Source organism: Diorhabda carinulata, chromosome 11 (assembly GCF_026250575.1).
Source record: "Diorhabda carinulata isolate Delta chromosome 11, icDioCari1.1, whole genome shotgun sequence".
NCBI lineage: Eukaryota > Metazoa > Arthropoda > Insecta > Coleoptera > Chrysomelidae > Diorhabda > Diorhabda carinulata.
This window is the reverse complement of record NC_079470.1, coordinates 4,979,241-5,003,896: the sequence shown is the minus strand read 5'-3', so window position 1 is coordinate 5,003,896 and position 24,656 is coordinate 4,979,241. Positions and strand designations below refer to the sequence as shown.

General features: G+C 32.5%; 1 protein-coding gene across 2 annotated transcripts in view; it reads left to right on the top strand.

Moving 5' to 3' along the window:
• The window catches only part of LOC130899215 (methylcytosine dioxygenase TET), a 99,367-nt gene extending 76,963 nt beyond the window's left edge, over positions 1-22,404 (top strand). For both annotated transcript variants that reach the window (XM_057808968.1, XM_057808967.1), the window contains 4 exons: positions 5,152-5,221; positions 6,742-8,090; positions 11,572-12,308; positions 13,910-22,404. In XM_057808968.1, coding sequence (XP_057664951.1) covers positions 5,152-5,221; positions 6,742-8,090; positions 11,572-12,308; positions 13,910-14,840 — 3,087 coding nt within the window. In that variant the 3' untranslated portion in view covers positions 14,841-22,404. The remainder of the gene's footprint in view (positions 1-5,151; positions 5,222-6,741; positions 8,091-11,571; positions 12,309-13,909) is intronic.
• The last annotated feature ends 2,252 nt before the right edge of the window (positions 22,405-24,656 follow it).

Sequence of the window (24,656 nt, the reverse complement as noted above, 5' to 3'; positions counted from 1 at the left end):
ACCGGAATAATTGTTGTCGTTAAGGATTCGGATAATGGAATGTATGAAGAAAAGCGGGTTTAATACTAGTAATATCAGCCCGAAGTGATTCATCATGAGATAATCCTACATCATTTTCCACGTCTAGATTTTCTTCTGTTTCATTATCTTGCATTTTCGGCTGTTCATTTATCTGCAATATGTTTTATACGATTCGTCATCCGACATAATCTGAAAACCTTGATCATTACTGTCAGTTGATAGTGCGGATAATCGCGAATCCGTATAACTGACGGCCGGATAATCGAGTTTCTAATGTATCACAATTTGAACAATAATTAATAAAATCGCGTTAAGTAAATAAATAAAATGAATAAATAATTATTCGAAATAATAATTTTTCGATTTCTTATGAGCAAAAATTGAGTGGATCCCGCTTAGGACACTAGTTTTTGACTTCCCTGTCCCTTGTGTCCCACAACAACTCAATGATGTTGAAATCGGGCGATTGTGACGGCCAAACAATTACATTCTTCCTACAATTTTTTCAAATACTCTTTACACAGCTTCGAGGAATGCTCTCCCACTCTTGATGCTTCCAAAAAGGCAAATCCATAGAACTGCCAACTCTGGGTCCATGAGTCATCGATCACGTTTACTGATCAAAACAATGGGCTCGTCTTCAGCGGTTGGGGATGTTCCAGGCCTCCACGAACGTTTGCAGTTTCAACTGCAAACGTTTGAAGTTTCAACCTTAGCTTTGTTGCGTCGCACAGATCTAACTCGGACTAAACTACAATCATAAACACCATAGAAATAATTATATAAATTAAACAAATTACGGACAAGATTTCTTTTTGTTTTGGACTTTCGTTTGGAAATATTAACGATACATTTCATTAAAAGTTTCAATCTCACACTTTAAATCGAAATTTACATAAATTTGGAGAAAAGGAGAAAAGTACGATGATTGCTATTTAAGTTTTGAGATATGGCAACACAGTTGTGAATATGTCAAATCTGACATTGCCGCCATAGAGTTTGACATTTTTATTGGTAAATGTAATCAGAACATGTTATACTAGTGTTTTTTGATTTGTTTACAGATTAGATCTTGATCAATAAATGGAATTAATCATCGCGAACATTTTCTTGGAATGATTTTCTATGACTTTCGAAGTGGATTAAACGAAAAGATCAACTCGTTTCGATTTCTCGAGCTACCGTGGTTGAACTTTGGTACAGGATGAATTTCGTGAAGGTCGACCAAAGATAAATAAAAAACCAAGCAAAATTTGCAGCTTGTTTTTGTTGCTAAAACCGCAATTTGTTGATTAAGCCCTTCTAGAAAAATCACAATCACCGCTAAATTCATATAAAGCTAACATAAAATTTTTGTAAACCAATGAATATCGAGTCAAATATTGAACCAACTATTTGTTGCAATTTGTTGTTGTAAGTGGAAGGAACTACCAAAAATCGAAAAAGACCGGAGTAATTTCGCTCCTAGCAATCATTTTGTTAATATACGCTAGTTTGAACTCGACTTGCTGCGCAAAAAATGCAGGATAAAGTTTGTTACTACATTGAACAATGTTCGATGAGTCTAAAGAATGAGCAACAAATTAGAAATCGGCTGATCATCACCTATCGCTGAACGTTCCATTAGGGCAACGTGGAACGGTCAAATTTTAATGGTTTACCAGCATTTGTTTGCCAGAAGTGTTGGAAAAAGTGAGGAAAACCAATCGCAGAAGATGAAAAATTCTTCACCACGACACAGATCAGTTCAAACAAAAACGTTTTTGGACAGTCATAATTGATGTTGTACAGTCCTTGTTTGGCACCCAATGATTTCTTCTTTTCCCCGCAGATCAAAAATAAATTGCGAGATCAACGATTTTTTCCGCTTAAAGAAGCGGTTGATGTATTCGAATCACATATTTTGGAATTGCTTCAAACGCATGAAAAAATTTTTTGAACAATACGAAGTCTGGCCTATTGAATAACGAAACAGCGCGCCTAGAGGGCGTCCTAGACGGGTGGGATGAAAAACGAGTAGTGCGTTGGGTATTTAGATATCTTGTCTATGCACGTCCCAAAACACGTTTCGTTTACTATTACAGTATTTGTGCAATAGCAGTTTGAAACGAACGTGTTTTTTTTCTCGTACCAAAAACCAGGAGCAGCGTATCAATCTCAAATTTCTCGTTAAATTGAAAAAAACTCCAACTGAGTGCTATACATTGTTGCAAGAGGCCTATGGGGACAATTCTCTATCTCGTGCGCGTGTTTTTGAGTGGTGTAAGCGCTTTAGTGAGGCCCGAGACAGTACTGAAGATGACCAGCGCCCAGGTCGTCCCGTGACTATTTCAACTCCGGGAACAGTGACCAAAATCAACCAAATTGTGCGTGCAGATCATCGAATCAGCATCCGGATGATTGCCGAGGCTGTAAACGCCGATAAAGAAACTGTTAGAGGAATTAGAGGAAGATCTGCTTTGAAAGGGACCCGATTTGAATCGATGGAAGCGGTAAAGCAAAAAAAGGCAGAGCTTCTAAAGGCACTCACCAAAGAAGATTTCCAGCACAGCTTCGATCAATGGAAAAAAAAAACGTATGGAAAGGTGTGTGGAGAGGGGAGAGGATTATATTGAAGGGGACCGTTCGAATGTAGAATATTTTTTATAATAAAATTCCAATTATCAATATTCATTTTTATCTGTGTTTTTAGTTAATAAGACCACATAGCCTTTAAATAGGTCGAGTATGGTAGAAACATTGGCCTCCTCGATTTACAGAATTGAATTCGTGTGTTTTCTCGTTCTGACATTACCTTAAATTAGTTCACATCAAGTCAATTCGAAATTATCTTCCATTAAATCCAAATGAAAAATTAAAACTCGTCCTGTAGGGTAGATATGTATTCCCGAAAAATTTTGTCACAGAAAAAACCTTCTGAATTTGAAAACACCCTGTATCTGGTGGAATTTGCGGGGAAAAAAGCTTATTTATACCAAGAAAAATTCCTTTTTTTTACCATTAAACTTAATATCTAACGCCCCCGTATTTACCTCTTCTTCTTTCGTTATTTTCGTGTTAATATTTACGGAAAAAAAAATGGACACTTTCTAACCTTGATAATGGAAATTCGCGTTATCATTGTCAGCTGGATATTGGGGATTGGGGATAGCAAGAGGGTCTCCCCTACCGTTGAGGTAGGTCTTGTCGGAGAAGGGGTCCTTTCCCCTTGGGGTAACGAAATCGTATTCGGCCTGTCTCAACTCAACCCCAATAAACCCGAATAAACTTCTACAAAAGGTTCGTTCTATCTAGACAGGATATTCCTTTACTTTTGGAGATTTTCAACCCCCATATACGTAAACACTTGATCGTTCCATTGACGAATGCGGTTTTATAAAAGTCAAGGTCGATAGTAAGGATATAATAATAAAAATAATTATAATAATGGAAGAATCGTCAACAAACCCACATCTGTAGATCGGATCGAACTCTATCAGTATTGGCGATATATCCATTCGTAGGGGATTTTACGAGGGTGAGCCCGATGTGGTTCTGCCTTGCAATGATTCCTTTATCCACCATGCCAACCCCATGGACGACATCAAGGTAGACGGAGCAAATCAATTAATTTCTCGATACAAAACATCGATTCTCCACTGATATGGATTTTGAACTAGCTAAGTGCAAGACTCTTTCACATCGAAAAAGATTACGCACGAGCAATGCAGGACGTGGAAACCTACAAATACTTGAAATTCCAGCAGGCTAAATTATTGGACTACAAGTAGGCGAAAGCTGGAAACCAGGATCATTACGCGAATAGATTGAAATCCTTGTGAAGGCAATTTAGTCCAGGAAATCAAAATCTGTGCCTGTTTTAACTAACTCTTTTTGGAATCCTGTGTGGATCAAAATATAGGTTAACACGAACAATGATGACCACCACTCCAAATGAGTGTTCTCAAAGGGTTTTCTTATGAATATGAAAATCAGGACATTGCTTTTAGAATCAGGGCTCTGGGAATACAAGTCTTCAAGTTTGTTCAAATATTAGTAGGAAACATATGCTGTTCAAAAAATCATTCATGCTGGAATAATTAAAATATTGAGCCCGAATTTCAAATGTGTGTCCCCAAAGGATCATTCTACAAAATGATGACGAAGAAACAACAACCACCACCCCAATTGAGTGTTCTCAAAGGGTTTTCATATGAATATGAAAATCAGGACATTGCTTAGAGTTAGGGCTCTGGATATATTGCTAAAATAATTAAAGTATGGAGCCCGAATTTCAAATATTTGTTCCTATAGGATCAATGAAAAAAAATTAGGACGTTGTTTAGTGTCACGATATTGGAAATACGAGGCCTCACACTTAATCAAATATTAATGCAACACATAAATGTTCGTTTGAAAATTCGATGAGGCTGAACTATTTGAAATATTGAGCTCATATTTTACATACGTATCCTCAAAGGGTTTTCCTATGGAGAAAAAAATCATAACCTTGCTTAGGGTCAAGGCTATGGAGATATAAGGCCTCAAAGTTCTTCAAATATTAACAAAAAACTTATGGTAGGATACAATTGGAATATTAAGCTCAAATTTTCTTGAAGGATCATCGTATAACGTAAAAAATCAAATTTATGTAGAATATACTGAGGTATCGTATCAGTAAATTGATGGGCATTAACATCTTGATCCGGCAAACCATGTAAAGCGAAGATTTTCAAATTCTTCAATTGCACTTTTGTTCAGCATTCATCGTGAAGAACGATCGGACTGCAAATTGATTCGACGGCTCGACTAACGCCAGATACCGGTCGTCCAGAACGCGGCGCGTCGGCAACAGAGCCCGTTTGCAAGAATTTCTGGTATTCTTTCACACCGTTGAACAATTTGGTAGCGGCGAGTTCGGAAAATGTTGTTGATATTCGGTAAAAATAGTTTGTAATCCGCGTTCGTACGCAGATACGACGTTTTTGAAGCGTGAACTTGTTTAATCGACGAGCACATGTTATCACAACGAACATGCTTCATCTCAATGTTTTTCGAGAGCGTTGCCCGACTAATCCCGATCTCTGTATTAAAATTTATCATTTAAACAAAAAATAAAAATCTTTAATATATTGGTATTTTAATTTTCAGACTCCAATGCCTTTTTACGCCGATCCAAATCGATTCCCCACTCCCGTATGGCAAGCTGATCCGTCGCAAGGTATTTATTATATTATTTATTGTTAGATTTCTGCTTTTGTGGTTTTAATTTTGTATTTGCGAATCAAAGAAAAATGTTTTTATCGGAAAAAAGCCTTTTATGTTCAACTAATCTTTGAAATTACTGGAACATTTTTGGAAGGGGTGTTCGAAATAACTTTAATCTACTCTATTTGGACCTCATCGAAAATGTCAAAATCTACACTCGAGAGCAAAAAAATTTTATTTGTTTTTAGTAAATAAAAAAGTTAATAAATGTTTCTTGCAGTCACAGTTCGACAATTCGTTATCATCAATAAACACCCTTTCTAGTGTTAATTAGGGGTAACTGACACTTATAAAAGGTTATCTATCTGATCCATCGATATCAGGTAGTCAATCGATACACATCTCTCGTTGACAACAAACAAATTCTACCTGAAAATGGACACAACAAGTGATAAAGTTGCTCAAGCTTTGCTGTCCTTACCAAGAGATTGGTAACTATTCTTTGAAGACGTGGTTCCGGAAGAAAAAGGTTCAACTCCGAAGAAGCACATTCCTGTCTAATAAGAACGCGAGGAATTGTTGGACCAGTCAGAACAAGACTTAAGGCAGCTAACCTCGAGCCAAAAAGTCCATCTACCGGAATCTAATTAACCCCAGCCCATCGAGTAACTCGATTTACCAGATAATACTTTAATTGGACTGATGAACAGTGGGGCTCCGTTTCCTTCTTAGACGAAAGCTGAGTATACCTGCATGGTAGAGATTGAAGAGGTAGTTTTGCTCAATGTTGCATAAAAGAAAACGTGGCTTTTGGATAGTTTGGGCGGGCATTTCAAAGGCGGCAAAAATCCAGTTGGCTTTTATTGAAAGAGGGGGGATTAACGTCGGTCTCTACGCCAGTATGATTGGAGAAAACTTCATCCTAATGCCCGTCCATATACTGCAGTAAATACTTCGGTACAGAAATATGTACAGGATGTCGAAATTGCCGTTATGGATTGGCCAGCGCGTAGTCAGGATTTAAACCCTATAGAGCATTTATGGGATGAACTTTTGACCGCGAGCGACGATTTTTTTTGCTTACGAATGTGGGTAATAAGAATTTATTCACACAAAAAGATTGTTACCATCTTAAAACTGGTCTCCAAGGAGTAATATCCTATTTTGGAAGGATTTGCCACTATGTCAAAAGAACTATTTTGGGCCGAGTTGAGTTATTTGTGGTGACCACAAACCGAGTCCAGTAAAATCAATTCAATTTCATCAAAATTGAATCAGTACCGGGTGGGCAACGGCAGTCGGCCATATCTCAGACATGTTACAGCTTCAGGGAAAAAAATTCAGTTCAAAAATTCGGTTTTCGATAATATAAAGTACCAATTTATTGGTTAAATTTTAAATATAATCCGTTCCTGAGATAATTGCCGTTGTCAGTTGCCTACGCGGTACAAAAATTCTTCATTATATTTTTTTATCAGCCCTCGTATGTCAGTTTCGGCGAAAAATTGTCTAGTGACTGTTTAAATGTTTTAGGTTGGCCCCAAGGTCAGTTTATTCAACAAATTCCGGCTGCTGGACAACCGATCGAAACTTACCAACAATACCCGAACGGAATATACCAGGCGACGTATCAACAACCCGCTTTCGAAACTAATACCTTTTATACGGGAGCCGTTCAAGTTTTAACTAATACAAGACCACCGAGCGCACCGAATCAACAAGTGCAGTTGGCACCGCCGCGTCCAAACTCGAATTATTCCCATACACCGAGTCCTAATCCAGCTCAACAACAACAACAGCAGACGAATAACGGAAGACAGTATCAGGAATACAGCATACAGGGCAATCAACAAACGTCGCAACAGAATTTCCTACAAGGTGCTACCAGTGGATCGGATAATAACCAAACTGGTACGAATTCAAGACCGAGTTCAGTGAATTCGATAATGAATCCTCCAACTCCGAATCCGAATTTCAGTCCTCAACAACAACAACAACAATCAGCTCAACAATCCAACAACACGTATACCCCCATAACCAACTTCAGTCCGAATTACGTGAACGCCAATTCGGGAAACGCGCAGCCTGGGTACCCACAAGTGAACAACAGCAGTCCGCAGCTAGATTCACACAGCTCTAGTGGTTATCCAGGCCAGGAACAATACAGCGGACAACAATGGCAAAACGACGGTCAAATAATCTGGGAACAACAAGTCAAAATGGAACCGAACTACGAACCACACCAAGAACAAACTAACAATCAATACATGCAACAACAGAACGATAATAATAAAATGGACGACGTACAAGCTACCAAAACATTTTCCCAAGCCGATAAAGTCAACCTTAATACAAGAATAAAAACGATGATACTCAATAAACAACAAGAAAATAACAAAATGGAAGATACCAAAGAACAAAATTCGACCGGTCATTTTTTATCGTATAGCCACCATCATCGCTTAACAAATTCGTTAAGCGTTGATGGTGGCGTCAAGAATCGATTCGATTCGTTCAAATCCGCGATCAACGTCGTCGATTCATCTCAAATCAGATCGGTACAAATGGAAGAAACGCTTCGAGAGCTTAAGGGAAAACGAAACAGAAACTTCACTACCTCGACTCCGGTTAAAAATATGTCTCAGGATAAATGTAGGCAGTTGGGTATGGAGATACCTAGTTGCAAGTGTTTTCCTTTGGACGGAGCGCCCCCCGAACCGGGTACATATTATACTCATTTGGGGTGCGCTAATAATTTGAAAAGTTTGAGATACGATCTGGAATGTAGGACTGGCGTTAAGGGAGTTTCCATTCGGATAGAGAAGATCAGATATACCGGTAAAGAAGGAAAAACGGCGCAGGGGTGTCCTATTGCCAAATGGGTGAGTCAACATCATAAATAATTTTTTAATCGGAATTTTATTTTTACATTCCTCATATTCTAATTATTTTTTTCCCGTTGGGCGTTGCCTTTATAACCGATCAGATTATCGGAAATCTTTCCTGTACGGTCGAGAACAGTCGAAAATATTCTTCTTTTTTCTCCTATTGCGGATTGCTTTTATTGCAATTTCCATCCAAACGAGAACCCTTCAGGATGTTCAATAACTGAATACTAATGTAGGCGAAGGCCGAATTATAGAAAAAAGAAGTAATAACTGGAACAATGGAAGAATTTAAATGTTCTAACCTTTGTTTTTGACAAACATCAATGACTTTATAGAAATTTTGACGTTTTTTTTTATAATTTGAAACTATCCAATCCGATTCTCGAAGATCCTACTTGTACGGTCTGGAACAGTCGAAAATAATCGATAACTGAATAATCATATAGACAAAGGCCATAAAACAAGGAGAAGAAGTGGGTTATGACCTTTGTTTATTGACAGATACCAAGGATTTTGTCAAAATTTTGACATTGTCTTTAATTTGCAACTGTCAATTCACGACGTCTTCTTTTTTTCCCCTTTTCTGTATTGCAAATTCTATCCACAACAGTCTAGAACACTTCAGGATATTCGATAACTGTATAATAATATAGGTGAAGGTCGAATTATAGAAGAAAGAAGTAATAACTTGAACAATGGAAGAATTTTAAGGTTCTAACCTTTGCTCTTGGCAAGTATCAAGGATTTTATAGAAATTTTCACGTTTTTTTATAATTTGAAACCATCAAATTCTAAAATTTCTTTCTACTTGTACGATCTAAAACAGTCGAGAATATTTGATAACTGAATAATCATATAAATAAAGGCCATATAACAAGAAGAACCTAACCTTTATTTATTGACATAAGTTTTGTAAAAATTTTGACATCCTTAATTTACACATGTCAATTTTATAGAAATTTTGACATTTTTCATAACCTACATTTCTCAGTTTACATGCTCTTCTTTTTCTTCCCATTGTATTTCTCTTCTACTGCCAAATTTTATTTAAACACTTCAGGATATTTGATACCTGAATAATCGCATACGTAAAGGCCATATAACAAAAAAAAATAAATGAGTTCTAAACTTTGTTTATTGACGAAGACCAAGGATTTTACAGAATTTTTTTTTTCAATTTCCATCTGTAAAATTGCGTCCTCAGCTTTTTCCTACTATTGTGCGCTGTCCATCCCATTCAGACGCAGAACATCCAAGAATATTTAGTAACTCAATAATTATATAGACGAAGACCAAATTACAGATGAAAGAATTAATAACTTGACCAATGAAACAATTTAAGGGTTTTGGACTTTGTCTATTGATAAATACCAACTATTGCGCAGACATTTTGACGTTTAACCAAATTTCCATCTGTCAATTTTCTTCCATTATTTTTTTCTCAACATCAATATTGAAACACAGTCTAGAACAGTTTAGAACATCCCAGAATATTCGACAACTGAATAATCATATAAACGACTATCAAATTACAGGTGAAAGAAATCAATATAAAATTTAGTAATTCTTATTTCTCAATAGTTTTGATAAACCCTGTATATTTTAATTTTTTTTTCCATTTCCATTCACCGTTTCAACTTTCGCCATCTAGTAGAAGAAAGCTGTTATTATTCTACCGATGTCGGTAAAGTAGATTTCTCAAACATTAGAAGTATGAGTAACTTCACACTTTGACCTACAGAGTGCGGTGGCAGTATTTTCATATAATCAAGAAGTAAATGTCCTTTTTTCATCTGATATTGTACATTAAATACTTGTTGAACTAGGAATCAATTTATTTCGATACACAGAAAAAAAGCTATAAAAAATATTGTAACTAGACTGGGAAAATGTTACATAATAAAACAAATTGGTAAGACTGTAAAGAGTATTTTAACACAATAGTTTTTAACGTGCACGTGACGACTATTTGCATTCTTTGAATTTGTGCTACAATAACGATTGATAATAATTAATTACATTATACGAGGTTAAACAATAAAAAAACATTGTATAATATACGAGGTGTGTTTAAAAAGTTCGATGCGTGTAATTAGAAAAGAAACAGACTTGCAGACTTTGAATTTGACCCCCCCCCCCACGTGAACGACAATTTTGAAAAGTGCGCTAGCGTTCGGTCCTAAAATTATTCGGAATTTCACTGACGAACAAAGATAACTTTAGCACTTTTCTAAATGATTGATCAATTAATGATTTGCGATGTTGCCAAGTTAATTTCATTTCAGAGATGCCTAATCCATATGAATTATTTCTTATGATTAAGAAACTTATATTTCGGTTTTTTTTTTATAAAAAAAGAAGAAATTCCTACATAAACATATAAAACTAGGTATAATGTTCAAATATTGTTAATCACGAGGTCTATGTAACAAGCAAAATGAGGTTAGGAAGTGAATATATGTAAATAAACTGTCAAATAAAGTAAAAATGACAATTGATAGGAATTCAGTTAATACAATACAGTAATTGATGACGTCAAAATTTTCCCAGACTATTGAAGCGATGTTGCCAAGTTTATTTCATTTCAGAAATGCATATTTCATACGAAACTATTTTGAAATAATTATTTTTGCGGTTATGTTGTTTTTTTAAGAAAATAATGTCATAAAGTCACGAAGCACCATCGTGTTTTTGATAAAAAGAAATAGAAATTCAAACGCAAATGTATGAAATTAAGTGTAATGTTTTATATTGTTATTCACGTGGTCGATATAACAAGCAATGTGAGGTTAGGAAGTGAATATATGTAAATAAACTGTCAAATAAAGTAAAAATGACAATTGACAGGAATTTAATACGGTATTTGATGACACTAAAACTTTCCCATACATTATGATCAATTAAATTGCATTAATTCAAATTTAACGATTTGCGATGTTGCCAAGTTAATTTAATTTAAGAGGTGCATATTCCATTTTTTTTAAATCAAGTTTTGAGATAATCATTTTTTTTTGGTTATAAAATTTATTTATTATATTTTTTCAAAAAATTATGAACGAAAATGGGGGATTTCCACTGTTTTTTTCATTATTTCAATTTTGGTCATAATTATGTATAAATTTATATAAATCTCCTTTAAAAAACAGTAATTTATTATTGTACCGATTCTAATTCTGATATCTCTATATAAATTTATTGAAAAAATAATTCTTCATTGTTTTTTTTATGAAAAAATATGTTCATATGACACGTTGTCGCGCAAAATAGTTTCACAGCGCATGACTACGACTTTCGAGGTAGTCTTAATCTTGATTACGATTAAAAACAAAAAAAAATGTGAGATTCTCACTAAAAAATCCGGTTTACGCCAAATACATTACGAAAAGGTCGTTACTTCGATCGTAGTTTCAAATATTCTCTATTTAGTGGGAACCCTCTCAATTTCCTAATTAATGTTTTTAATTTAATATTTTAGGTGATACGTCGTCAAAACAAAAACGAAAAATACTTGGTAATCGTCAAACAACGACACGGTCACTATTGTCGTTCGGCGTTTATCGTAGTATGCCTCGTCGCGTGGGACGGAGTGGACCAAGAAAATTCCGACGAACTTTACAACCTCCTCTCGAACAAACTCAACAACTACGGTATTCCGACTAAGCGCCGATGTTCGACGAACGATCCTCGAACGTGCGCCTGTCAAGGTATCGACGAAACCACGTGCGGAGCTAGTTACACGTTCGGTTGTTCGTGGTCGATGTATTACAACGGCTGCAAATTCACCAGATCCAAGGAAGTGAGAAAATTCCGTTTGACCGATAAACACGAAGAAGCGATAATCGAAGATAAACTTCAAAATTTAGCCGATCACATCAGTCCGATTTATCGATCGCTGGCGCCGCAATCGTTCGAAAATCAAATCCGTTACGAAAACATCGCATCCGATTGCCGTTTGGGGAAATTACCGGGTCGACCTTTTTCCGGAGTGACGGCTTGTTTGGATTTTTGCGCGCACGCTCACAAAGATTTACATAACATGATCGACGGATTAACCGTAGTCGTCACTTTATGTAAACATAGAGGATTGGAGAAACCGCCCGATGAACAACTTCACGTTTTACCCCTGTATATACCGGAAGATACCGACGAATTTAATTCCAAGGAAAACCAGGAAAGGAAAGTTGAAATTGGCGCCATAGAAGTTTTGGAAAAGTGAGTATATTCACTTTGGTGAAGTTTTGAGGTTAGGAATAATTTCTTCATCTACTAGATGCAGGGGCTATTTGATACTATCTTTATTGTACGTTTGGTTCCATTTGAGACAGAAAAGTCTCGAATGTTTTTTCATTAGGTCTATTTCACTAACAGAGTCTCTTCAATCCTCAGCTTCAATTCCTTACCTGTTGTATGTTTATCTATCCTAGATAAAGTTCTATGGCGAGGCAAATCTTCCTTAGTGTAAATTTCCCACTTCACAAGTGATTTTTCCTAAATATTTAGTGATTTTCCAAGCAATAACTGTGTTTTTTGGAAAAATTTGGTGATCTTTTCATGAATTTAATATTTTTTCCAAGCATTTAGGGATTTTTCTCATGCATTTATTGTTATTTTTCATACATTTAGCGATTTTTTCAAGAAATATCTGCGGTTTTTGAAAAAATAAGTCCCCTCTCAAGTATTTAATATTTTTTTTTCAAGCACTTAGTTATTTTTTGAAACTTTTAGTGGCTTTCCAATCTATAAATGCGTTTTTTGAAAAAACTATTGAACTTTTTCAGGTATTTAATCATTTTTCTAAGCATTTAGTGATTTTAGCGAGCATTAAGTTATTTTTTCAAGCACTTTTTTTCGTGAATTCATTGTTATTTTCATATATTTAGTGATTTTTTGAAACATTTAGTAGCTTTTCAATCTGTAAATGCGTTTTTTGAAAAAATTGTTGACCTTTTTCAGGCATTTAATCATTTTTCCAAGAATTTAGTGATTTTTTCAAGCACTTGAGGGTTTTTTCGTGAATATTTAGTAAACTTTCAAGTGGTTACTGTATCTTGAAAAATTTAGTGATCTGTTCAAGTATTTAACATATTTTTCAAGCATTTAGTGATTTTTTCAAGCATTAGGGATATTTTTCATGCATTTATTGTTATTTTTCATACATTTTGTGGTTTTACATGCAATAAATGCTGTGTTTGAAAAAATTAGTGATTTTTTCAAGCATTTAGGGATTTTTTTCAAGTATTCAATCATTTTTTCAAGCATTTAGCACTCGCTGAAAAAATAAGTGTCCTCTCAAGTATTTGATGACTTTTCCTAAATATTTAGTGATTTTCCAAGCAATAAAATCGGTGTTTGAAAAAATTAGTAATTTTTTCAAGCATTCAGAGGTTTCCTTCATGCTTTTGTTATTTTTCATATATTTAGTGATTTTTTCCAGAAATATGTGATGTTTTTGAAAAAATTGTTGGCATTGCAAGTATTTAATACCTTTTTCAAGCGTTCAGTGATTGTTTTGAATATTTATTTGGTTTTCAAGCAATAACTACGTTTTTTTGAAGAAATTAATGATTTTTTTAAGGTATTCAATTATTTTTGCAAGAATTCAGTGATTTTTCTTAAATATTTAATGAATTTTCAAACAATTACTGTATTTTTTGAAAAATTTAGTGATCTATTTTATATCATCTAAATTTTTATTTATTGTTTTTTCTTCTGTATCCTTCTGCGTGTGTTTTGTTTTTTTTTCTATTAAATTTTATCGCTAAACTAACACTTTTTATCGATATTAAATTTTTAAAACAGATTTGTCTTTCTAGATACACTTGCGAAGTTCGTACCTCTTCCACTCCGGCCGAAAAATGCGTAATAAGAAGATCCAAAAAAAACCAAGGAACGAAAAAACCAAAAAAAAAATCTTCGACACCTGAATCGCCATCTTCCTCGAAATCATCGACGTCTCCATTAGGTACTAACGAAGTACAAAGTAACCAGATAACGAGTACCGTATCCGGTTATCCTAATAAAACGATATCGAGGTACGAAACTTTTTCTGACAGTAGTAATAACAGTTCCTCTTCTTCTTCTTGGTATTCTTCAATAAACGATTGTTTATACGGTAATAGCAGTTACGTTTCCTCTCCCTCTCCAACGTTACCGAAATTTTCCGTTTTCAAAACGCCTTACAATCAAGATTATTATTATTCACCGTATAATTATTACCCTTCCCCGTATAATAATTATTCCTATAGCGTTAGCAACAACCCTTTCGACGATTCCTATTCGAATATCGATACCACCCCACCCCCGATTGATAATAAAGAAAAAACCATCGATATTTCTTATACCGATAACTCTGAATGTTTCCGGGACGTTAATATAGGTGGCGTGGCTATCGCTCTACCTCACGGTAGTATTTTATTCGAATGCGCCAAACACGAATTGCACGCCACTACGGCCCTAAAAGTTCCGAATAGAATTTCCCCTACACGTATTTCCTTAGTATTTTACCAACATAGAAATATGAATAAACCCCAGCACGGTTTGGACGAGTACACAGAGAAAATGAGACGGAAATTAGACGGTATCGATATCGATGTTAGTCATTCTCTAAAAACGAATAATGATATTGTCGTTAGAGCGCCGACGTTACCATCTCAAAGTTTTACTACTGTTTTTCCAATGTATCCCTGTATCGTTACAGGTCCTTATCAAGAAAAAATGCCCTTTGCGTATCCGGACAAAACCTGAGATGTATTTGCTTCCGGTTTATCCTAATTTTAGTTGCAAGACTGCTTTAAGGTTAGATCCCGTTAAACCGAGATACAACCCGGAACCCCTGACATCTGGTTATAGTATTTTATTCGGAAAGGGTTGTCTGATTCAACTGATTCCGGAAGATATTCAGGACGAAACCTGCAAAAAGAATTCAATAGAAATACGAATTGAATTAATCGTTGCATCGGATCGTTTTTTTAAATTTTTTTTTTCAACAATAATAGAAAGATAGTATGCAATGATTCAATAAAAAAAATTAACGTAGTTTCGAAAAATAAAAAAAAATATTTTTCCTTTCTGGAATTGAACTACTACTTTTTTTTAAAGAAACAAAAAGTTTATAACCTCAAATATTTTCGATATATATAAATATGAGGCTGAAATTAAATTTTTTTTACAAAACTTCTGACTTATCTAGAAAAAAAATGACTTTTATACTGCTTCTTTAACAAGCCTCTATTATTTGGTTCCTGTCAAAATTTTTTCAATATAAACAAAAAAGTTGAGAGTTAACCTCAAACCTTCTAAATACGTATAAATATGAGTCTGAAATTGAATTTATTTGACAAGACTTCTGAATTTTTGTGTAAAAAATGACCTTTATACGAGGATGGTTCAAGTAGCAACACTGCTTCTTAAACAAGCATTTGTAGAGATTGAAATTTATTGATACATCCTCGTATCATAAAATTTTTTTATAAATAAAACAAGCCCAGCTTATATAAAAAATAATGTTCAATTCGACTTTTTTTCTATTTTTCCAATCACAAAGTAGTTTGCTGTCAAATTTATTATTCCAATTTAGACAGAAGTCAAACGAAAGAACTGCAGCTAAAAGATCGGAACTTGCTATTTATCGATCTACCCTTGTATTATAAAATTGAAAAAAATAAATAAAATGGGCATAGCTTTCCATAAAAAATAATATCTAATGAATATATAACTGACTTTTTTCAATTTCTTTCCTCAAATCATGTAGTAGTTTGCTGTTAAACTCAAAATAAAATACATACATTATGACAGGATTTTGAATGACAGATGACTTTTGACAGAAGAAGAGTAACCTTTGTAGTTAATAGACCCCGAGATTAAAATTTATTGACGCACCCACATATCATAATTTTTTTTTCAAAACAAACATAAATGCATTTCAATTAAATAGATTCATAATCAAAAAATTACTTTTATAAAAAATATTCACTATAGATTATCATTCAACATTCAATTTTTACGAATTTGTTTTTTACTTACCTTGATATAAAAACAATATAAATTCATACTTCATACATTACTTGGAATGTTGGTGATACTATTTTTAAATGTACTAGAAAAACACTTTTTAACGAGTTGTATTGAACTTTTCATTACAAAAACAATTCGTTCTGAGCTTATGCATTATTCATTTCAGATAAACAAATAAGTCATTTAGTGTTTGAGGTTAACAACAATGAAATTCTTTTTTTTATGGCCTCCATTGCTATAAACATATAGTAAACATCTAAAAGCAGTTCGTAGTACATTAATTCAACAGTCTTATAAAAGAAGAATTAATAATTTCAACGTAACTTTTGATCTAAACATCTAAAAGTATTTCGTAGTACATTAACAGTCGTCTTGTAAAAGAAGAAGATTTAATCGTTTCGACGTAACTTTATTGTTATATTTTTCGAAACTAGCGTTTTTTTTGTAAAGTAGTACGAAATAATGTGAGTGCCTCTGATCTCGAACTAAATAAAGTACAAATAAAATTGATAAGTCTTTGCTGCTGCTATAATAGAAACTGAAGATGATACCAAAAAAAATAAATAAGTCCAAGTTGTCTATTATCCTGCACAAGTTTTTTATGATCTTTTATCACATTGCGGATTTTTAATTGCCATTTTTAAGTTAAGTTAGTGTGTGAGACAAAAAAAACGCGATTATCAACTAATCGACAAATGTTACTCAGGTAATAAGTTAACTTGATTCACAAAATACTTAATAAAGTTAAAAAAAAAGAAATTAGATTATATTTTTTACTGTTGTGAATAAATGTAGTTTATTGTGTATTCGCTAAAATCATTAAATCTTCTTTAATATAGCTGTGTAAGTAAAAAATTTGTTCATATTCACCAATATATGAATCAACTCATTTTCTAAATAGAAATCATATTTAAAATCAAATCATAAGTTTGCTAAATACTTCGCTTTTAATTCACATAAGAAATTAAACATAAGAAATTGAGAAAATGCTCAAAATAGTTAAAAAAAATCAAATTATTTTCAATTTTCATTGAAGAACTTAAAAATACTAATTTGGACACCTTTTCTATTCCTCGTTGGTTCTTTAATTTTGACTGCACAAGACCAAATGTGCTAACGGAAGCTGAAGATATGTTGCACTTAAAACCTCTTTTATGGTATGTAAATGCTTTCCAATTTCAGGTATATCTATTTACTTTCCACTAGTTGAATCCGGAAAGTTCGGATGTTATTTTCTGAGTAAACATATTTTTTTTGAAATGGCTCCAAATGGGTATTGAATCGTATGGTTAAAGACAGCAACTCGCTTTGTTCATACATTTCCTTAATTGTTTTCAGAACAAGATTTCTCTCGTGCTCTGTTAAACTATATGACTTTAGATGGGTCCCACATAGTGGGGTACCAAAGTTTAGTGGCACCCGGGGCGGGATATTATCTTGTCTTCCCCTCAAAAATGAATTTGAGTATATTTTCCTGTAAAAATAAACAGTTCAAAATAATCCCACAAAAAAATTTAAAATCAACCTTTTTACTGCCACGAAATTCAAGTATATTCCTGTTGTAGAACTTCCTTGTGGACCCCTGGGGGTCAGTCTGTAGTACCCAGCACGTGTTGAACCACTGACACGTTTGACACATGCAACCTACAATTTTTTACTGAGGAGAGGTGTCTGGGGAAGCGTGGCACTATCGTGAAGGCTTCAGAAGGTTAAAGAATTTAAACCATCAATAAATTGATTCGATTCATTTTTTCATTTCGAAATCTATTAAATTCCCTATGGGATCTGAACAGTATTATTTATTTATTGACTCGTTTAATTTGCTTCCAGTAGTTAATCAGTTGAATAAAATGGATTTTACTCATTCTATCATATTGTATTGTACCGAACGCCTTTTGAAGATCCAAATTACTGCTTTTGGGTATGAATTTGTTGATTAAATATCAGAATGTTAATTAAAAGTTGAAAATTTAAATTAAACATTATAATTAAGGGGTATAAGATTATAAATATTTATTTCTGGAGGTGTAACTATCAATAACAATGCTTTAAACCCATAAAAAAATTATTACAATTTAATTAAGTTGGATTTAATGAAATTTTGGCGAAAACGTATTTTTTGTCATTGCGTTTATTCACAAATTGAGGTAGGTCTACCTCTAATCTTGTAAAATAGAAAGTATAGTAGAAAAAAAATCCGTAATTATTGCCTTTACCATTATTATACAGTATGTAGCCGTAAATTGGAACTATATGAAAAACCTTTTTGGGAAAAAAGTTATACTTGACGAAAAAATTTTCAAATCGTTTACGAAGTTTATCAAATTTTACCTCTAGATCAATATAAATCAAAAGTTTGGTGAACAACAATGTGTTTTTTAGCGAAATTTAGTTTTGGAAATCAAGATGGTTTCCTGGAATTTTTCTATTTTCATTTTTATGGAACTTTTTAACTTGATTTGTTAAATAACATTTATCTATGGTTTTAATATTTGATAATTTAGAAAATTTTCATTAAAAAACGACTTCATATAAATTTGTTTAATTAGTTTTTTATTTTAAATTTTTTACAAACTGTTTTTTAAATTAATTGAAAATTATTACCAATTGATTGTGTTTTAGATTTTATAACTAATCAAGAATAACTTTTTTCTAAAATAAATAAAAAAGTTTTGCATATGGTTACAACTTAAGTACATATACAGTATGATCACATATTAATATAATTTATTTGATAAACTACAAAGGTTTTTATGAGAAATTTATCATTGTATCTTATCAATAAGTAAACAAAAGATAATTTTTTTTGAAATTTATCAGTTTTTATGTGATTAATTTTTTGTTTTGTTTAATACACGGTACTGTACCTACTGTACCGAGTGTATCAAATTCGAGGCGTAAAACATACATTAAAATGAAAAAAGTTTTCACTATTAAAAAAACTATACAAAAACAGTTGACACTACATAATCGTTTTTTTTTTAATTTTTTTATATATTAATGAAGATCAACTAACAAACTAGGTAGCTGTTAAAAAATTTCTAGGTTATGTTTGTAACTTTACTACACACGATACACCGAAATAACATCTTTTCATCAATATACACATACACACATATAAATACAAAATAAAAGTAATTTGATACGTCAATGAAACTTCAAGTATTTAAGGAACACTTGGAATCAATTAACTATGATGTGGGTCTCCTTTATTGATGTTTTATTTGGGTTTCCCCACAGGGTAAGCCTCGAATTTGGGATACAATTCACCCCTACTGACATAAATTTTATATCTATTGCATAAATATATAAAAACCTTGTATATATATTTTTATTTATTTATATTATTATGTGATCAAGATTTTTATCGTGATTCGAAAGATTGAAATCACTTATTTGAGATGTTGTCAGATCTGGTTTTAATAAGATCAGTTTCGACGTTGTCTATGAAGAGGCCATGCGTGTTGTAAATGATATGATATTAATGTATGCATTTATCTTTTCTAGTTTTTAAAAATATATTTTTTGACGAATAATAATAATAATAAAAAAAAATAAAGTATTTATAGTGTTCTTAAGAAGCCTACGAAAGTAAATTATTGTATAGTGTTAGGATTATATCCAGTCACTTCTTCGAAAATATAAATATGTTGAAAGATGAAGTAAATGATGCCAAATATTTTAAAAATAGATTTAAAAAAAATAATAATGATAAAAATGAAATTGTATTTATTTTATATGGTAAATTTCTTCCAAGGCCATTTTTTTGGCAGCCAGACTTTTTTATGTATCATATTTTCCTTTTTAGCACTTTATTTATTTATTTATTATTTAATTTTAAATTAATATATACTAGAAATATATATTATATGAATTTTTGTTTATATTTTTTTGCTGGGTTTATTTTTTCAACGAATTACCTCTCTAAATTTTTTTTACCTTCAATAGACTATTTAAAGATGAGGTGCAATATGTAAACACAGTATTATGTCGAAAATCCGGCAAGAAAATATTAACAAAATTAATTTTTTTTCTGGATTTAACCTGTGTTCTTTGCGACTTACGACATTGGTTCGAAATTTGAGTTTCTTAACGTTCCTAAATTTATTATTCTTCGTTTCCTTTCAAACAATTTTCATGGATATAATCATAAATTTGAATTTTATAAAATGACTTGAGGGTTAAAACGTTTTGATTTAGGGTGGCTCAAAATTCTATATTTTTTCATCATCTGGATAAAATAAACGATAAATAAATTATAAGTTTTAGTATAACCAGCAATTGTACATTTTTTTCAGTGTAAGTTTATCAAAATTTTTTGTTTTTCTCAATTCATTACTTTTTACGCTTTTTTAAATGAAATAATCACAATTTCATCAAATCAAGCGATTAACATTTTTTTCAGTGTAGGTTTATTAAAATTTTCTTCAATTCGTTACTTCTAAGATTTTTTATATATTTCATGATAAATCGTTCTGATTCTAGATCTCTTTTGGGTAAAAATTTGACGTTTCCACTTAGTCTGTCAAATATTTTGATACGAGGTCGAAACGTCAAATTTTTATCTGATTTTCTATCAAAAGAAATCTAAAAACGAAAAATTTTCCATTATATTAACATGCGGACCTCGCCGTACGGTAGTTATCCGGTCACATGTGTACCGGTCTTAATTCTTCGTATTTTTTCAAGAAACGATTTAATTTTTTTAATAAATTAATTTCCTTATCTATTTAAATGTTCCAATAACTTTCTATTTAATTAATATGTCAATAATATACAGGGTGTCAGGAAATTTCCTCCTTTTAAAGTTTCTTCTGAAGTAGCTAGTGTCCTTTGAAGATTAATTCTTTAAGGATGTGTCAAAAAAACGGTGTATTTTAATACTAAATGACTGGTGACAATTGACATATGTCAAATATTACCATGGAACACCGAATACAGAGATGAAAAACTCGATCTTTTTATATCAAAACAATTTGTCTGTCAATAAAATGTCAATCGTAATTTATTTAAATATTATTTATGTACATTTCTGGTGTGAAATCTACATCAAATTTCTTTTAAATCAGTTACAACTTTTGTCATTCTTGTACTCAATTTAAAAGCTGGTGATAATTGACATATGTCAATGTCAAGCATTACCATCGAACACAGAATATAGAGTTGAAAAACTCGATCATATGATGTCAATTCAATTTGTCTTGTCAATAAAATGACATTTGTAATGTCTTTATATACTATCAATGTTGATTTTTCTATATAAAATCCACATTAACTTTCAAACCTTTTAAAATCCTTTATATTATCTTTGTAATCAATTTAACAGCTGGTGACAAGTTTGACACATGTCAATGTCAAATAATACCACGGAACATGAGATGAACACAGAATATATAGTTGAGAAATGTCGTGAACGAGGATTTTACTCGTTGTCTGCTTTCTTTTCAAAATATGATGAAAAACTAACCAAAAAACCTCTTTTTTGAAGAGCCACTGTTCCTTTGATACGAACTTTTGAATAAAGTGGAATTGTTACATAAAATCATCCTGTGTAATAAATAGATTTTAATATTTTTTTAACCTTAAAATAATTTTCTGACGAATTTTCGGCTTTCGATCAATATAATGAAAAAAAGAAAATTGATAGAAAATATTTGTAAAATGTTTCACATTTTTTTAAGTTTATAATATTATTTCATATTTGTTTACATAATCTAGTAAACTTTTGACGTTTAGCGCCATCTTAACGATATATAATTAAATATTCTTTGAACATGAATCAGTGCCATCTATCGTGAACTAACCGAATTAATAAAAGTTATTACAAAATGAAAGTTATCAATTTCAATATCAAGTGAAAATTTGGATATATTTAGGACCGTTAGGAATCGATTTTGACCCAACGCAGTTCCGGCAAAGTATTTTAGCGTTAGAAAAAAAAGATGTATATATATTTTTTACACAATTTTAGTGTGGTAATTTTTACAGAAACTGAAAAGCAATCTTTTTGAATATTTGTATATAGTTGAGCGGGTACTTCAAAATCGTTATCCACAAACTGTCATAAGTTGATTTTGTTTTGTAAAATTGGATGTTTTTCAACAATCGGCTCATCAAGGAAATTTTCGAAAGCAATATTAATCGATAAATTCATATCATTGAATTGAAGTATCTGCTTGAAAACTAAACGTAAAAATAATCATTTGTATTTTCGCTAGTAATAGAATTTTTTTAGTTTAGATTTAAGAAAAAAAAATATATGTATTGTCTTGTGAATACATTTATATAATATTAACGTTTTTATTTTATTCCTTTTACCCCTTGATATGAGAATATAAAAAAATCTAATATACGAGGTGCGGTTAAAAAATATTACAACAATCACTGGAAAACCTTTTTCGAAATGGCTTCCATCTGGTTTGTCGCAGGTATCAGAAATCATGTGACATATTTATATTTCAGCACATTCTGTCTTTTCTAAAAGATTTGGTGCTAAATCTGGTGAATAAAGTGGAAAAAAACTGTCAAATCAAAAGCGTTTATTGTTGTTATGAAGACGTTTTGATTTTCAGCCACTTTGTACCTGTACTTAGGACGTATTTTGTACAAAACTCCGTATCTCAACGTTTTGTTTCCGTTTTCAATTTATTCTTTTCTCCTTTTACAGTAAAAATATAAACAAATCTAATATACGTGGTGTGGTTAAAAAATATTTCAAATACAACGTTAAAACTATCACTGAAAAAACTTTTTCCTAATGAATTTCATCCTGTTTGTCGTGGGTATCAGAAATCTTGTGATACATTCATATTTCAGCACATTGTGCCTATTCGAAAAGACTTGATGCTAAATCTGGTGAATAAAGTGGAAAAAACACAAATCAAAAACGTTTGTTGTTGTTGGGGAGATGTTTTGGCATTTCAGCTATTCTGCACGTATATCTAGTAGATATTTTGTACAAGATCCATTGTTCGACTTCCAAAATACGTAGACTCTTCCTAAAGGATTCCATATCTCATTTTCCTTCAAAGGTTCGGACGCCTTTCAGACCTGTGATCTGTCCAAAAACTGACTTCACATATTTTTATCTGCATTTTTATGGTTTCCAAATAATCAGTAAAGTTTTACAATAATTTTCTCATCGATTTATAATAGTTTCGATTATTTTGGATCTATTTACATTGTGAATGATCTGCCCGAAGACCGACCACCAGTTTAATTTCGTTTCTGCAGCGATTGCGTTTTTTTGATGCCACCCTGAACGTTTTTTATCGCCAAAGCTCCTGGTGGGTGCATATTTTTTCACGTTCTAGTCACGGTACGTCGAGGTATTTTTACTATGAAGACTTGCGATTCATGTACGAGTTTCATTCGGCAGTTCTTTGGTTTTATCCATTTCAAATTTTGAATTGCGAAAACGAAAACAATTCGTATACGAACTTTACAAAAAGACGTCTTGGTCCAAAAAGTATAAATCACAGCACGTTCTTGCGTCTAACTGGGACTAAACTACAATCATCAACACCGAAGAAATAATTGAGTTATATAATAATAAACAAATCAGTCGAAACTTTAATGGACAGTATTATTTTTGGTTTCTAAGACACCGTTTCGACGTTGGCTTGATGTTGAGAGGTATTATGTTGAAATTTAATAAATTGATTATAGGGTGGGTGAAAACTTTTAGCCCAGAGTGTATATGATGGTAATATAACCACCGTTATTCCACGTCTTTCTGCAATTACAGTTTTTTACTCATAGAGCCCGGATGGAAGAAAATCTATTATTTGTTCAAACCATTGTTTAAAGACGTCATAATTCATGTCCTCATGGTAGTTGGTTGGTAGTACGAGTAGATTTAAAATTTAAAATTCAATAAATCACCATTAAAAAAACAATTTGAAGTACCGAAATGTATTATCATTCAGCGCTCCTTTTCTGATGGTGGATTCCAATCAGTAGATAAATTCGACTTGTAACTTTTGAAAATCAAATAATATTTCCAACGTCAATTGTCAAACATGAATCAGTGGTACCAACCGACTGATACTGGTTACAATGTAATTTCCCTAGTGTATATTTTTATCAAAATTCGATCCTTCGGCTACTTTGGAACTCTTGCTGAAATGAAAAGCTTTCTGCTACTTTTATTTTAGTATATACTATTCTCGAATGATTTTTTGAGCGAAAGCCTATTTCTCTTGATTGTTTTCATGGTGTGCTTTGACTCAGTTCAGAGTAATTCTCATTCTCGAATCGTGGAAAGAATTTTGTCCACTGTCGCAAACTCTTTTCTATAGAAGAAAGCTTGCACTTTCCTACAAAGTCTTCTGGGTTTCCTAGACCTTCACGTACTATTTGAAACCCAGCACGTTTGTAGATTTCCCAACACCAACTAATTCCTAAGGGATTCGAAAAAGGGTTACTGCAAGTGTTCAAATTGATTCTCATTTTGATCGATGCATTTACACTAACGTTTCTCAATGGAGAGGCAGGTCCGGCTAAGCATGTCAAACTTATGCCAACCTCTGTTTTTCTATTAGATGT